The sequence below is a fragment of the Lineus longissimus genome, chromosome 4 (genome assembly GCF_910592395.1).
Source record: "Lineus longissimus chromosome 4, tnLinLong1.2, whole genome shotgun sequence".
Taxonomy (NCBI): Eukaryota; Metazoa; Nemertea; class Pilidiophora; order Heteronemertea; family Lineidae; genus Lineus; species Lineus longissimus.
The window spans coordinates 6723659-6739144 of NC_088311.1; the positions used below are offsets into that span (position 1 = coordinate 6723659).

At 40.4% G+C, this 15486-nt stretch overlaps 1 protein-coding gene across 8 annotated transcripts in view; it reads left to right on the forward strand.

The window, feature by feature from the left end:
- LOC135487302 (tyrosine-protein phosphatase Lar-like) overlaps window positions 1-15486 on the forward strand; it is a 294416-nt gene that overhangs the window by 272633 nt on the left and 6297 nt on the right. For all 8 annotated transcript variants that reach the window (XM_064770915.1, XM_064770911.1, XM_064770913.1 and 5 more), the window contains 19 exons: window positions 2221-2532; window positions 2770-3354; window positions 5008-5295; window positions 5844-5950; window positions 6181-6397; window positions 6666-6841; window positions 7099-7278; window positions 7435-7613; window positions 8518-8577; window positions 9761-9888; window positions 10192-10589; window positions 10800-10919; window positions 11062-11216; window positions 11567-11852; window positions 12188-12281; window positions 12741-12817; window positions 13003-13263; window positions 13608-13762; window positions 13949-14084. In XM_064770915.1, coding sequence (XP_064626985.1) covers window positions 2221-2532; window positions 2770-3354; window positions 5008-5295; window positions 5844-5950; window positions 6181-6397; window positions 6666-6841; window positions 7099-7278; window positions 7435-7613; window positions 8518-8577; window positions 9761-9888; window positions 10192-10589; window positions 10800-10919; window positions 11062-11216; window positions 11567-11852; window positions 12188-12281; window positions 12741-12817; window positions 13003-13263; window positions 13608-13762; window positions 13949-14084 — 3914 coding nt within the window. The remainder of the gene's footprint in view (window positions 1-2220; window positions 2533-2769; window positions 3355-5007; window positions 5296-5843; window positions 5951-6180; window positions 6398-6665; window positions 6842-7098; window positions 7279-7434; window positions 7614-8517; window positions 8578-9760; window positions 9889-10191; window positions 10590-10799; window positions 10920-11061; window positions 11217-11566; window positions 11853-12187; window positions 12282-12740; window positions 12818-13002; window positions 13264-13607; window positions 13763-13948; window positions 14085-15486) is intronic.

Below are 15486 nucleotides of genomic sequence, written 5' to 3' on the forward strand. Positions count from 1 at the left end.
TTATACATTGTCAAATATCCAACGCACACACTTGGATTATAGTGGTGTTCAACATTATGTTCAATCAGTTTTACATTACAGTCTGTTACAAATTTCGAATCAAAATATACCTTGTTCCACCTCTTATTGATGAAATTATTGACATGTGCTTAACATTCCAGAAAGGAACAACGGTAAGTTTCATCACAGCCTCAAATATAAGTTACAATGACATATACATAGCTGCACATGGCGAGGCTGTTATAATCGTCACATTTGGATCAGAATTAAGCAAAACAAAAATACTATCTTCTGGATGATGAATAACTCTAACTTTTGAAACAATGTCATATTCAGTGACTGCCTCTTGGTGCAAGAGATTTGAGAAATGGCCATTCTTCTCAATATTCTGGTTCTATTTTTGAACAGATTGTAATATAATCAGTGTCAATAAGTCTAGATGTTTCATCCTATCATCTATTGTCATCAATTTGATTTTTTTCGACCATTTTCTTGCATGCACACATGTTTGCTTGCACAGATTTATGTGTAGTTTCGTATGAATTTCCCCTCTGTTTGCCTAACCCCACTACATTTACATACATTCCTTTAGACCGTCGCATGCACTGCCTGAAAAGGAAAAAATCTCATCTCATTGAAGTCTCCTTTTGTACATTACCTTCCAGTTAATATATTCAGTTTTCAATTTATAAATATTAGAATGTTTACACCCAATTTGACATGTTATTTGCATGCTACGGCATTTGATAAATTTCCAGGTACCAATGATTGCATAAAAGAGTTTGATGTTGATCTGATGCATCCGATCCAGCTTGATAGATCTGTGTGAATTAAACACTTTTACAAAAAAACCTGATGTATAGAATATCGGGGAACAATACTGTTGATATCATTTTAGGTCACATCTGAAATCAATGATACAGTAATTGGATGCCTTTGGGCGGTTAAATTGGTTGTTTTGTCAGAAGAAAAAAATGAGATTGCATCACCACATATCATCACAACAATACAAATACTAGGAGTATTGGAGTTATCCCGAGTCTGTGACCATTTTTAAAAACAAGACTTTATGTCAAAATGTTGTAATTGTCATACTTTTGGTGTTACATTTTGATCAGCCTCGAAATTCAACCTAATTTTCCCATTGGCTAAATATAAATGCTTCCTCGGGATATTTCAAAAACTCAAATTGTTTTAGTTTGGCGTTTCTAGTTAAATGTTGTTGATGGGTAAAATTGGTCGACACACAAATTGGTCATCACTACACACTCGTCTGTGATTGTATATAATTCACGATATGATACGAAATGGGTTTTGGAAGAAACACCGAAGAAGTAAAGTGATGAGCCTGAGAAAAGTATGAACCTTTCGGCTTGTTTGGGAGGCCCTGGTATGGCTGATATGACAAAATAAACTGTCAACGCAAGCCTCATTGAAGTAACAATGTGCCTTCATGCTGGACATGATTTTGAAATCATTTTGCCTCTAAAAGGAAATGCATATGGTGCACTCTTTCCTGTGACGGCATGTGCTGTAATGGATTTATGTTTGAACAGTGTGTGGCAAGTTGTTCTATCCTGGTCAAATTGTTCCGAACCAGCATGGTCAGGAGATAAAACTTTCTCTATGTTGTCTGTAAGCACTTCAGTATCAAAGTTGAATTTTGTACAACAACTTAGTATAATGGCACTCAAGTTTCAGAATAAGTACATCACCTTAAAGATTACCAAGGGAGATATTATACTGCAAGGTGCAAGCAGTGCTTCCTAAATTCAGCTGAATCTTCATATATATTTATATTTAAAACTCATCACAACGATCTGTTCATAATAGCAGTAAGCAATAATGCCTTTGCAACTGTATTCATTATTGAAAATATTCTAGAATACAAATGATAGTCATGAATTGAAATTCAGAATCTGTAGTTACAGTAGAATCGGAGGATGTTATGAATCCAATTAGGCCAAGTGTTTGTGATGATATCACGCCGGGAAATTTAGAGGGTTTTACCAGTGCTTTTCAGGGACAGTTTAAATGGTCAAAACATTTTGATTGAATCAAGAAATGTGTGCTGGTGATTGTCGAAAGGAATTTTTCAATTCTATGGAAATTTTCAGGGTATCGAATTTCATAGAGCGAGTACATACATTTGTATCTTTGCGTGATATATACTGTGACAAGTTCATAAAGCTACTACATTGCACCTTATCAATATTTCAGTACCGGGAGAGCCACGGAAGGTCAAACTGAAAGTCGAGAATTCCACGGCGGTGAAAGTGTCATGGCGGCCACCACATTCCGAGGAACAAAACGGTATCATCCGCGGCTACCTGATCCATTATGTGGCCATCAATGAAAATGATGAACCTACCAGTAATCCAAATATCTTCAATGTTGTCGGTGGTGACAAGGCTGAGATGACGATTATTAACCTCGAGCCGGACACTTGGTACCAATTCCAGGTGAATGGTTACACAAGGAAGGGGGATGGCCAGAGGAGCCGCGGCAGGAAGGTCAAGACAAAGGGAGCAGGTGAGGTGCTGGATAATGTCACATCCAGTGTTGAGACACTGTGGACAATGTCACAACCTGGTAATGTCACAACCAGTTTAGAGACACTGTAGACAATGTCACAACCTATAAATGCCACAGCAAGTTTAGGGACACTTTAGACAATGTCACAGTCAGTTTAGAGACATTGCAGACAAGCTAACTGCCTTTACATTGCCTTGTTCTGAATTGAAATATATTGAATGGTTTTCATTGCAGTTTCTGGTCCACCACAAAGTCTGCGACTTGTTTTAGTCGCTGAAGATCCGCCTGTTATTCGAGCGACATGGGAGCGCCCTCTAATGACCCATGGAGTAGTTGACGGATTCCGGCTCCGATACGGCAAGAAAGGCGATGAACATCTCACTGAGAAACTTTTGGTCGGGAACACGTTCTCATACTCTACGTCGTTCCTCGATCGCGGTGTCACGTATGAGTTCCGTGTCGCAGCAAAGAATACAGTCGATTATGGTGAAGATGCCGTAGCGACGTTGAAGACACCTGATGGAATTCCAGGGGGCCCACCCAAAAATATCAGTATCTTCGGCATTAGTATCAATGCCATTCGGCTTCAGTGGGATCTACCAGCAAAGAATATGCGTAATGGTGACGTTGTGATGTACCAGGTGTCCTACTTTAAGGGTAGTGATCCCATCACCACATTTGATCTCAACACGACCGAGGCGTACATGATTATTGACAACCTAGAGAAGAACACAGACTATGTTTTCCAAGTGAAAGCTTTCACAAGTATCGGAGCTGGACCTTGGAGTGACAAGATGCATTTCCGGACTTATGGAGAACGTAAGTTAAACTACCAATCTAGTTTGAGAATATGCCAGACGTGGTCTCGGCAGGGGTGATCTTTGAGTTACTATCTCTTCACAGGTTAATGTGCAGGACATTCATTTTATGTGTTTCTTCCTGTACATATTTCCTTTACCATGGACATCCAAATGATATAGAAGTCATACACACATGAAATAGATGTCCATCACATAGGGAGGATCTTGTAGGGGAGCACTGTCTGGCATTGACATTCTGCTGTCTTAGTCCTATTCGTTTAACAGGCCCACACAGGCTGTAGTGGGCTTTTAACTGGTACTTTTCTCTAGAGAGAAAAAGTAAACATGCTTTTCTGGTTCAAAACAGGTAATCTATTTACCTTACTGAAGTGCAGAATTAGTCAAACTATCCGATCGTTGTTGTAATATATATTTACTTACAGCAGAAAAAACTACGTCTGTTCAGTACAGACGTTACCCAAAAAAAAAATATAGAAAGCCTGGTGAGTTGGTGCTTATGATTTATGCAGGTCATGCAGCGAGCACTGTTTGCAAGTTTGGATCAGAAAATAAAGTTCAAACAAGACAATTTTCCAATCTTGTATGTCTTGACTCATCAAGTTTAAGCATTCACGAATTATCTGCTCATTTCCATTTGGTGAAGAATAGTCTTTATCATTTCTTGGTAATGTGCACATCAGAATTGTATGAATTTTAACTCTTTAAGATTCAAGACGATTTTTCTCGCCTTTAATGCCTAAAAATTGGCCAGTTAGAGTCTGTCAATCATCACATGGTCTACTTATACCCTGAATCCAGAACTTTAGATGTTCTTGCATAAAGATATTTTCTGATCTAACTCCAATCAAACTTCTTCTTGATTTTGTTTTCTTGCAAACTTCGCCAGCACATGATGCATTGAAATACATGAAGCATTAAAGCCAGGTTTTTCCGGAATGTTTCACTTTTCTACAATGCCATGTTTATGTCGGAAACAGGACTACCATGCATATCTTACTGTGGTATTAAGGTCTATGAATGTGTTATCTTCATCGATGAACTGAGCATGTAGGTAAAATTGAGAAAACTTTCAAAATGTATCAATGAATAATTTCGTAACAGACATATTGTACTGCAGGTTATCTTCAGCTTGATCAGTCAAAGTGAATAATGAGACCTGGTGTCAGGGCTCAACCAGTGCTAAACTAAGCCTAGTTCTTATGGATATCAACGTGATACGGTCATTCAGACTCGAATTTGATGTATTATTGCATCACCTTTCTTATGATTGTTGGTCTTAATAGGCATGATGTTATGATTTCAGCTTGACATTTTTCATCTTGAATGTGTATTTACTGGTGATGGGTGATTTTATCAATTTTATTGCTTGTCCAGAGATTTGTTTTCATCTTGAGGAGAATGAGATGATATTAGAGCAAATTGAATAATGACATTGTAATGCTGATACACACAAATTGTAGGTTTTCCCGGATAGCCAGTATTTTACAGAATCTAATGAGAGAATTTTCATCTTTCAAAATAATTTTCGGCTTTACCATCAAAACTCTAAGGTTTAAAGAGACCGAAAATAATCATATCCCCCAAAAAGATTTTTTGTGTTTTTGCAGATTTTTGCCCTGCATGCTTTAATCATCATTACCTTTGATTGCAGTACCCCCAGCTCCGAAGAATGTACGGATAAAACGACTTAACCCAACTGCTCTCGAAGTCGCCTGGGATTCGCCTGATTTCCCTGTTGCTGGCTACAGGATATTCTATAACAAGTATGCAGTGCCAAACATGGCGGAGTGGCACCACATGGATATCGGTCCGTTCACTGTCGTTGAGATCACTGGTTTAGAAGAACATAGTGTTTATGCCGTCCGGGTGCAGGCAAGGGCTGTTGACAACCGCTACGGAAATCTATCGGATCCTGCGATCTCCAATGATATACCAAAAGGTATGTATGAATATACAAACTGCCGATCAATGCAAAGTCGTGCTTAGACAAGTGACATGAGATTTAAAATGGTGACTTTCTGTACCTGAGTACCTATGCCAGGGAAGAGTTGGCTAAATACATGTGCAAATGTGTAACCTGATGTGGACTATCAATTCCTCTAAAAATATCGCTGAGATCCTATGTGATGAGAGAACCTCAAACCTGGAGAAAAAGAATGATGATGAATATGTATATCCTTGTCTGTTGTCAAAGGAAGATTTAATTGACTATGGCAGCTCGGTAGAGACGTTTCATCTTATCAACAATTAAAGTGTTTTGTACCATAACCGTATTAATTCTTACATTTCAGCCAAGCAAGATCAAGTTGTACCATAACCTTATTAATTCTTACATTTCAGCCAAGCAAGATCAAGTTGTACCATAACCTTATTAATTCTTACATTTCAGCCAAGCAAGATCAAGTTGTACCATAACCTTATTAATTCTTACATTTCAGCCAAGCAAGATCAAGTTGTACCATAACCTTATTAATTCTTACATTTCAGCCAAGCAAGATCAAGTTGCAAACTTCAGAGATCAAGACAAGAGAGCTACAACCATTGTCCTTGTCTGGAATAAGCCCAAGAGAATCACGGGAGTCCTCTTCTACAGGGTGAGTCAGAATCAAATTTCATTGTTGACTGAAAAGAAATGAAAGGCAAAGAGAGTTGGAATTTAAGCTCATATTGGTTCGAAGTGTGTTTCTGGCTGTTCGCTATTGTGACTCTCGTTACTCAGTTTGCCTCTTTCGAGATGAGCGCCCCTGGTGGAGATCTGTCGTGGGCAAACAAAATGGCCAACTTGATATAGGGTCAGTGTTGAATTCTCATTTTCTGTCTTCAGTTGGACTACCGTGGTGAGCTGAGCTATCGTGACCGCTTCGGTAACATTCAGAAGCAGGTCGACAACCTCAAGACGCGTGACATCGCCAAGGACCAGACACACTTCGTCGTGGAGAAGCTGCAGCCGTCGATGACTTATACGTTCAACATGACCACGTACTACGGCAATGACGTCAAGAGTGACCCCTACACAATTCACGTACAGACTTTACCCGATGGTGAGTGGGTTCAATCCTGAGGAATCATTGTCCTCCCTAGAATGAACATCACAAATTTAAGGAATCCTAATGCATTGCAAAAGGTGCTTAGCTGTGATTTTAGAAATTAACATTATGGAGAAAAGAAATGATGAAAAACGCTATGTGGTGAAGTCCACTTGCTCTTCCTGTTGTATTTTAACTGGGTCTTTTAACGATTCCGAAAATTGATGTTTTGATGTGATCTAAGGTTGCCCGTCTTCAATGATTTTTTGCTTCGTCCTCTTAGCACCGCCATCTATTGAGCAACCTAAGGTGAAGAGTGTACAGCAAGATGCTGGGACCATCACGCTGGCATTGCCTAAAGCATCGGGCAAACATGGACCAATAGGCTACTATTTCATTGTGGTCGTTCCTGACAAATTGGCGGAAAATATGCACCCGGATCAGGTTCCAATAGATGAGGTAGGAAATGAATTGATAGTAAATTTGTGTAATTTATAGTTTGATCTCATTTCTAGCATACTCCTATGAGCTATTTTGAGTACAAGACATCGTCAATACACAGCGTCCTATGCCACTGTCGCGATTATTATAAACTGAAACTTCTGCACACGTTTTATTTTTACCAATGGAGAATGAAGAATTTTAGAATTAAAGACCTTCTAAATATCATCATCTCTTGAACTCATCTAAACTGACTTCAATCCAATCTCTTTCAGTCGTTGCTGCGACGTTTTGCACGTGACACAGTGGATAAGATATACATTGCTGCCCGATTCGAGAGGGACCTGCCGTCATTCTTTGTTCTTGGTGATGGTCAGACGTATGGTGGATACGAAAACAAGCCATTGCCACCAGATGGACTGTACCGCGTGTTCGTTCGTGCGTACACGGATTCGGTACGTATGTTTTCATTCTGCAGCATCACGTCCGAAGCGCATATCTATACTTGATGTTATGAATACATTTCTCATTGGAAAAAGGAAGACCAACTCTGGCTTAGAGTCGTTTGTTGCAAACAATGTCTATACTATGTGTTCGATTTGTTTCAGAAGCTGTACACCTCAAGTCATTTCTCGGATAGTCTCGGCCTCAGTAAAGCACCGTCGACTGATGGCGTCCAGAACCAGAAGCCCAAGTCCAACCTGATGATCATCATCCTCGCCCCCATCTGTATTGGCATAGTCGTCATAGTCCTCATCATACTGGTCACGCTCTTCTTCTGCAAAAACAAGTAAGTGTATTTCTCAATTGACGTAATTCAGCGAGGTCCTGACCAAAACTTGTGGCAATTGAAGAGCATGTCACAATGATTCGACAGAAGCAAAGCTAGAGCGGCACAAAATTCGACAGAAGCAAAGCTAGAGCGGCACAAAATTTCAATTGCTAACATTAAAGACAATTAGAAGCAAGTTTGTGGGGTTATTAGTTATTATTTTTGGCGCGATGACGTCTTGGTGCATGAAAAATAGTCACATATGTGTCATAACCAACAGAGTGTTCCTCTGATGAATATCTGACTCACGGTCTGTTTTACAGGAAGTCTTTTAGCAAGGAAACCCTTTTGTGACACTTTCTTCAGTTGCATCAAGTTTATGGTGTATTTGTTACAAGTATACCATGAGCTTCCACCCTTCAATCTTCACTCATTTTTGTGGAAAAGATGCAGAATACCCCACTAACTATGACATACTAACTATTCCACTTAAAGGGACTCTGTCTTATTCACTTACAGTACACATGAGATACAGTTTTGCAATGACTATATCAACTAATAGGTTGTTCTTTGGCCTTGTATCGTTGGCCTTGTATCATGTCTTGCTAAGATGTAACCACCTCTTCTGATAATCCCTTATTCTCTGCGCTGATCACAGCTGGTTAGACGTGAGACTAGAGTCCCTTTAAATTTGTTGGTTCCCCACTGATAATATCATTTCATATTCTCAGACCTCCCATCTTGCTTTCCCACCTCTTAAGTTCTGTTCCTCTGCCAAATCGAGCGACTTCAGTCAGAGTGTTTTACTACCAATGAATCCAGTGTCCTCAGTCAGAGAATTTTTCTACGACTTTAAAATTCATGTGGTATGTGAACATTTTATGACGAAAGTCATTGATTCACGCGTTTTTTCCTTATCTAGGAAGATATCGTGGCGAGCACTACCTACAATAGGACGCCCGAACTACACTTTAACCTGTTGGTATGCATTAATCAGTGTCGGTCGTGTGAGTCGAAGTTGTAAGGAGATATGTGAAATATATTGTAATCTGTTGCGGTATAGCTTGATGGAACATTACACTCAATCATTCGGCATTTCATGAGATGTGATCAGGGTAAAGTGGTAGAACTAAAGTAGAAGTGGTTTATCAGGATGTTGTCCACTTTACTTGGAATGTTTTCCCTGTGTCACTTCTCTATGAAATATGGTTTTGTTCTCGTCAACTTATTCTGAAACAGAGTGTTTTCTGTATTCTCACTTTGTACTGTATGCTATCGTTCACTGACGACCTCAAATGATGCAAAAATTATTCCAGGTATACATTTAGAATGGTCACATTATTCAATGGTTTTATTTATGTCTCAAGTCCACAAGCATCTGAGATTTCAGATCTATTTGGCTCTCCTTAGATACTCCATCACGTAGACTTTATATAGAGTTTACTGTATCAGTTTTCTTTTCTTAAACAAAATATGTTGTACTTTGACTTCTTTGCACCAGTATAGTCGAGTAGCGCCAGCCTACAGCATGAGTAAAAGCACAACTATTTGAGACCATTGCAAAGAAAATTGTCATATTTGGTGAAAAGGACAGGGCTTTACCTGTCATACAAGTTACAATATGGATATATTCATAAGGAATTGAGCTCCATGTCTGGGTCTTGTGAATGCAGGACATGCGATGTAAGAATTTGGATCAGGTTTATTCACCACCCTGGGTCTCACTTTTGCAATACCAGGACTTGTTTTGATGAGGTTGTCATGTCAGCAATTTCACCCCCAATGTAGTGAAATAACTGGTGACCGACAATATTTCTGTTGCGATGGTCATTTCAGGAGAAGGTGCAGTAGTACCATAATCCTTCTCGACATGACCTAACATCAAAACAAAATATATAAGGCGAGCTTATATATTTTGCTAACACCAGTATTCTAATACATTAACACATTAACACATTAGCAAATACCTTCATGCAGTTTCTCTGTTTACAGGCTAGGATTAGTGCACAATGAAATTCTGTTTTCATGATCCTTTTGACAAAAAGTCGAGAAGGTGGAAACTGATTGCCTCTTAATGGAAATGATAGTACATTGAGGGTGGCATTTACATTTACGAAGTGTTCCGTTATTTTCTAACCTGTGTCTACCTGCACTTGTTTCTACAGGAGAAGAAGGAAAGTCCGCAGGAAGGAACCCGGCCGAGGCCAGGCTGAGCCGACCAAGTTGTTTGTTGACCCACCAGCACATCCAACTGATCCAGTTGAGATGAGGCGTCTCAACCACCAGACTCCAGGTAAGAAAACGTATCATATTGGTCTGAATCAAGTTTTTTGTCATAGTTGGTGACAAAGTTTCTTGTTTGTTGGACTCGGGATCAAGGGGTTGGGTGTTTGAATCCCTGCCTTAACTACTCTGTTGCCTCCATATCAGAGTTGATCAGAGGTTAGTGAGATGTTTAGAGATGCGCCTTAGTACCCTGAGAAGACTTTAGGACGATGAAATCCTTCGAGAAATCATCAAGATTTGTCTCATTTATTTACTTTTGATATCATTTTCGACCACAAGTCTCAACTTCAGTGCTATGTTTCTCTTTCAGCTATGATGAACCATCCGCCCATACCATTCTTGGAGTTACAGGAACACGTCGAACGCCTTAAAGCAAACGATAATTTGAAATTCTCGCAAGAGTATGAGTCGATTGAGCCAGGACAGCAGTTCACTTGGGATAACTCCAACTTGGAGGTCAATAAACCCAAGAACCGCTACGCGAACGTCATCGCGTATGACCACTCACGTGTCCTACTTCAGCCAATAGAGGGCATCCCTGGTAGTGATTATATCAACGCCAACTACATGGACGGCTACAGGAAGCAGAATGCTTACATTGCTACTCAGGGACCGTTGCCAGAAACGTTTGGAGATTTCTGGCGGATGATCTGGGAGCAGCGCACTGCTACTGTTGTCATGATGACAAAACTGGAAGAGAGGACAAGGGTAGGTGAAGTCTTGGTCTTGGTCTTCTTGAAAATTTTGTTTGGAGTTTGTTATGTTGTTGCTGAAGGTACCAGCATCTCAGCCCTTTGTAGTGCTTTTTCCTGAGAGAGTTAACCAGAATAGACTGATGCCTTCAACAAGTGTGTGGGGGCTGGGTGAAGTGTCTTGTGGAGGAAATCCATTTGATTATCTTATTCATTCTGTTTGCAGATCAAATGTGACCAGTACTGGCCAAACCGAGGAACCGATACGTTCGGCTTCATCCATGTGACCATCATGGATGTAATGGAGCTTGCCACCTATACCATTAGAACTTTCCAAATCCAAAGGGTAAGGGTCAACATAGGTTTTGTACGATTTCTTGAATTGTCAACTCTGTCATACGAATGTCCCACTCCAGCAATAAGGCTTTTTGTCCGAAGGCAATTACATGATGTGTCTAGAATATAATCAACACTTGATATCTTTGCAGCATGGTTTCCCCGAGAAACGTGAAGTGCGCCAGTTCCAGTTCACCGCCTGGCCAGATCACGGTGTGCCCGACCACCCAACGCCATTGCTAATGTTCATGAGGCGGGTGAAAACCGTCAATCCTCCTGACGCAGGACCCTTGATAACACACTGCAGGTAAGGAATGATTATCCCAGACACATTAAACCTTTATGAGGCTTTTTAAGGATACAACTAGAATCTATCATGTACTTCAGATCTGCTCACTTATGAGGCCAACTTTGTTACCGAAAATGGATTGACTGTCTAGTGTACATGTCAAAAATTCCGAATGCTGAAGAAGAAGAATCTCTCCCGACCCAAAGGGTGACATCAGAAAGGGGTCATCCAGAGCTTTTTGCCCTAAGACCATGAAAATGTATGTAAATGCTGATTTTTTTATATTCTCAGTTGAACCTCTTTCTTGTTACAGCGCTGAACCTCTTTCTTGTTTTTATATTCTCAGTTGAACCTCTTTCTTGTTACAGTGCTGGAGTAGGACGAACTGGTGCTTTTATCGTGATCGATTCCATGTTGGAACGAATCAAACACGAGAAGACTGTTGACATCTACGGTCACGTGACCTGTCTGCGCGCTCAACGTAACTACATGGTCCAGACAGAGGACCAATACATTTTCATTCACGACGCACTCATCGAGGCGATACAGGGTGGCAACACCGAAGTGCCCGCACGGAATCTATTTGCACATATACAGAAACTCACACAACCAGATCAAGGGGAAACGGTCACAGGAATGGAAGTTGAATTTAAGGTAAGTATGTGACAGGTTTTCCCTTTTCTTCTCCAGTTCATTTTTAGTTCTACAATGACGTTATCTATGATCTTACTAAACTATTCGCAGCATATGTTTCTGAGTTTGATAATTGCTGAGTATACTCTAAATATACTGTTGATGCCAAAACACAATCTCTTATTCGGTGTTTCAGAGGGAGGAGGATTCAAGAAAGGGATGAACAGAGTCAGATTTTTAGCTTCAAGATAATTTTGACATGCTCTCTATGGCATAGCATATCTCAATACTTCCACTGCTTGGTACGTTAAGGCTAACTATTTAGATAACATGGTTGTCACTTCTTCCCATTTCAGAAATTAGCCAGTATTAAAGCCAACCCATCAAGATTCGTGAGTGCCAGTCTTGCAGTCAATAAATTCAAAAATAGACTGGTCAATATATTACCATGTAAGTACATGTGTCATACTTTCTCACCCCTTATATGTCGGCAATTCAGCAGAAGGACCCACTAGCCCAGCGTGTCTACCTCCTTAAACTGATACAATAAAGCACCACTTCAATGAGTATTGGCGCTTTGTCCAAAATGTAATTGCTTCTTCCTCTGCATTTGATATAAAGTTGATTGCTATTTCGTTGCATCTTCAGCCCTGTGATTGCCGCAGATTTGGCTATCTTCTCATTAGGTGGTCCTTGTTACTTCATAGCTTGTCAGCCAGTGCCTCTCCACCTAAACAGTTAGCCTCTCACTTGGCCTGGAAACTTGATATTCCTACAAGATATGGGATGCGGTTAGGTCAGCATGTGATGGTGAATTTCAAGGTGGTACAGATAAATGTTTTAGACTATCAATTGTTATCAGATTTGTCCTATGTAAATAGATTTTATCACATTTTTCCTCCTTTTCAGATGAATCCACAAGAGTATGTCTTCAACCTATACGGGGCGTCGATGGTTCTGATTATATCAATGCTAGTTTTATTGATGTAAGTTTATCAAGTTGACAAAACTGACATTAATTTGCTTGCTTCCAAGTTGTTTGGTCAAGGATATGTCACTGTATGACCTCTTAGTATGTTCTTCCAACAACTGAAATCTAAAAAAAAGCTGCCCTTGGAAGCTAACTAATGACATGGAGATGTTTAAAATGAAACCCAATTTCCTCCTTCAGGGCTACCGATACAGAACTGCCTATATTGCCACCCAAGGGCCTCTTGCTGAAACCACTGAGGACTTCTGGCGAATGCTGTGGGAACACAATTCGACGATAGTAGTCATGTTGACAAAACTGCGAGAAATGGGTCGCGAGAAGTGCCATCAGTACTGGCCAAGTGAGAGATCTGCACGGTATCAGTACTTCGTGGTGGACCCGATGGCTGAATATAATATGCCGCAATACATCCTGAGAGAGTTCAAGGTCACAGATGCAAGGGTAAGTTAGACGCGTAGTTTTTCGTGCTTTCAGAGTGGCTCCTGGCTGGTGCCACTCGTGGATGCTGCATGCTCTCTATGGAGCTATGAGTTCATGGTGATGTCTTAGGGTGCTTTTGTACAACAGTGCAAAGCAGAGAGGTAAATGTATAGTCTGCCTGGTGTATCATGCTAGGAGCTGCTCAAGCGGTGAATCACTTTCAACCACACCAAAGGAATGGATTATGGATTCGGCAGCAAGTTCTTGGTCAAGTCTGACTCATTTCTCGCAACAATACGTACTTAGGTTTTCCTGAACACAAACCATTATTGACATGCTCATGGCTCGTCTATAACAATTTTCAGGATGGCCAGTCCCGGACAGTTCGACAGTTCCAGTTCACTGATTGGCCAGAACAAGGAGTGCCAAAATCGGGCGAGGGCTTCATCGACTTCATTGGTCAAGTGCACAAAACGAAGGAACAGTTCGGTCAGGACGGACCAATTACAGTGCATTGCAGGTAATGACTTTAAACTGAACTTGTGCTTGGCGGACCACCCAACTACTTATCACATGTGCATATGAGAAGAGTTCAAGAAGCCTTTGAGAGCACTATAGCATTATTTTGAGAACTAAATGTAGTCATGGCTGATTTTGTTTGGCTCTAAGGAAATGTACCATCATGGGAGTTTCCTTTGTATTTCAGTGCTGGTGTGGGTAGGACGGGCGTCTTCATCTCTCTAAGTATAGTCTTGGAGAGAATGCGGTACGAGGGAGTCGTGGATATGTTCCAAACTGTCAAAATGCTGAGAACACAGAGACCAGCCATGGTTCAAACAGAGGTACGTATTGTGGGCTCAGAGGCTGATTAGCAAATTACAATAAAATTACAATAAAAAGCTGATGAATACAACAAGTTGACTGTATACAATTTGCAATCAGTGTCAGTGGGGCATGTGAGAAAACATCTTGGCTAAAGATTTCTGATGTGCAGTCCCATTGACTATGAAAGCTAAAATGTTCCTGGGGGGCGGGGGACTTTGGTCAGTTCAGAGTTGGAGATAAAAGAACTATCATGACTATAGTGAAAGAGGGGAAAGATTATTCATGATGACAGGAGACAAATAAAGGTTGGGTTGTTCTTCCTGATACTAAATAACCACTTTGTTGCCCAGGGGAGAATATTCCGATGATAACGACTCCTATGGTCTTCACAGGGTGTTTGGGTGGCATGGAGCAGATGAATGAGTTTGAAGATAAAGATTCCAGGGGTTATTTAGTATATTCCTTTGAGGACTTTGCATGACCGCCGCAGTTGGCAGAAGTTGGGACAACATTTTCAGATTTTGTATCCGGTTATGCATGCACATGAATATGTATAGTCGGTTACTGCTTGGTTACCTTGGTTACTTATCAATGTGCATGCATAACCAATGCGGAAATTTTGATCTGACCTATGCATGCATACGTGGTGTTGATTCAGTATCCTCAAAGTATTTCATGACGAGTATAGTGTGTGACAGACAGCCATTAGCATTGTGTCATATTGACATGAGTGATTTGTTTCAACGTTGTCTTCACATTTTGGTGATTTTTTGTCTTCATTTGAACTTTACAGACCAAAGTTGGTTTTCATTCTGAGAAACACGCAAAGTTAGCAAAGTCACAGCTTATAGAAACATCTGCTTGTCTTGGACAAACAAGAAGCTGTTATCTCAGCTATATGTTTAAATGTCCTGGGATAGAATGTCCGGGGAGAAAGGATTCTGTTATGCCCCTTACTCAAAGTTCTTAATCTACGGTACTGCTCTTGGGCTGGGGACCAGCTGCTTGATTTTTTCCGTTGAAGAAATTTTGCTAAAGTGCTGTAGACTCGAGCAGTAACTTAACCCTTATAAATTCCAAATTCGGTCTGTGAATGTTTTCCGTGCTAACGTCTTTATTTCACCTTTCAGTTTTATCATCCGATTTTCCAGTGTTGTAGTTTTCCGCAGCCAATGTTGTACATAATCACTAGCTTCTGTTTCCTTTAGGTATTTTCCTCTTCATGTGCGCACCATGGTGTTATCCTACGTTGTACTGCGGTAAAAAACCCTTCCCCATTTTACCATTGTAAATACCCACCCCATCGTACATCTGAACTTCACCTTTTCTCAGGCAGTTTTGAAGAATTTGTTGAATAAGCTGGGAACTTTGATAAAATTTTAGGGGAGGGGGAGGTGTCATATTTGACAGTAAAATTGG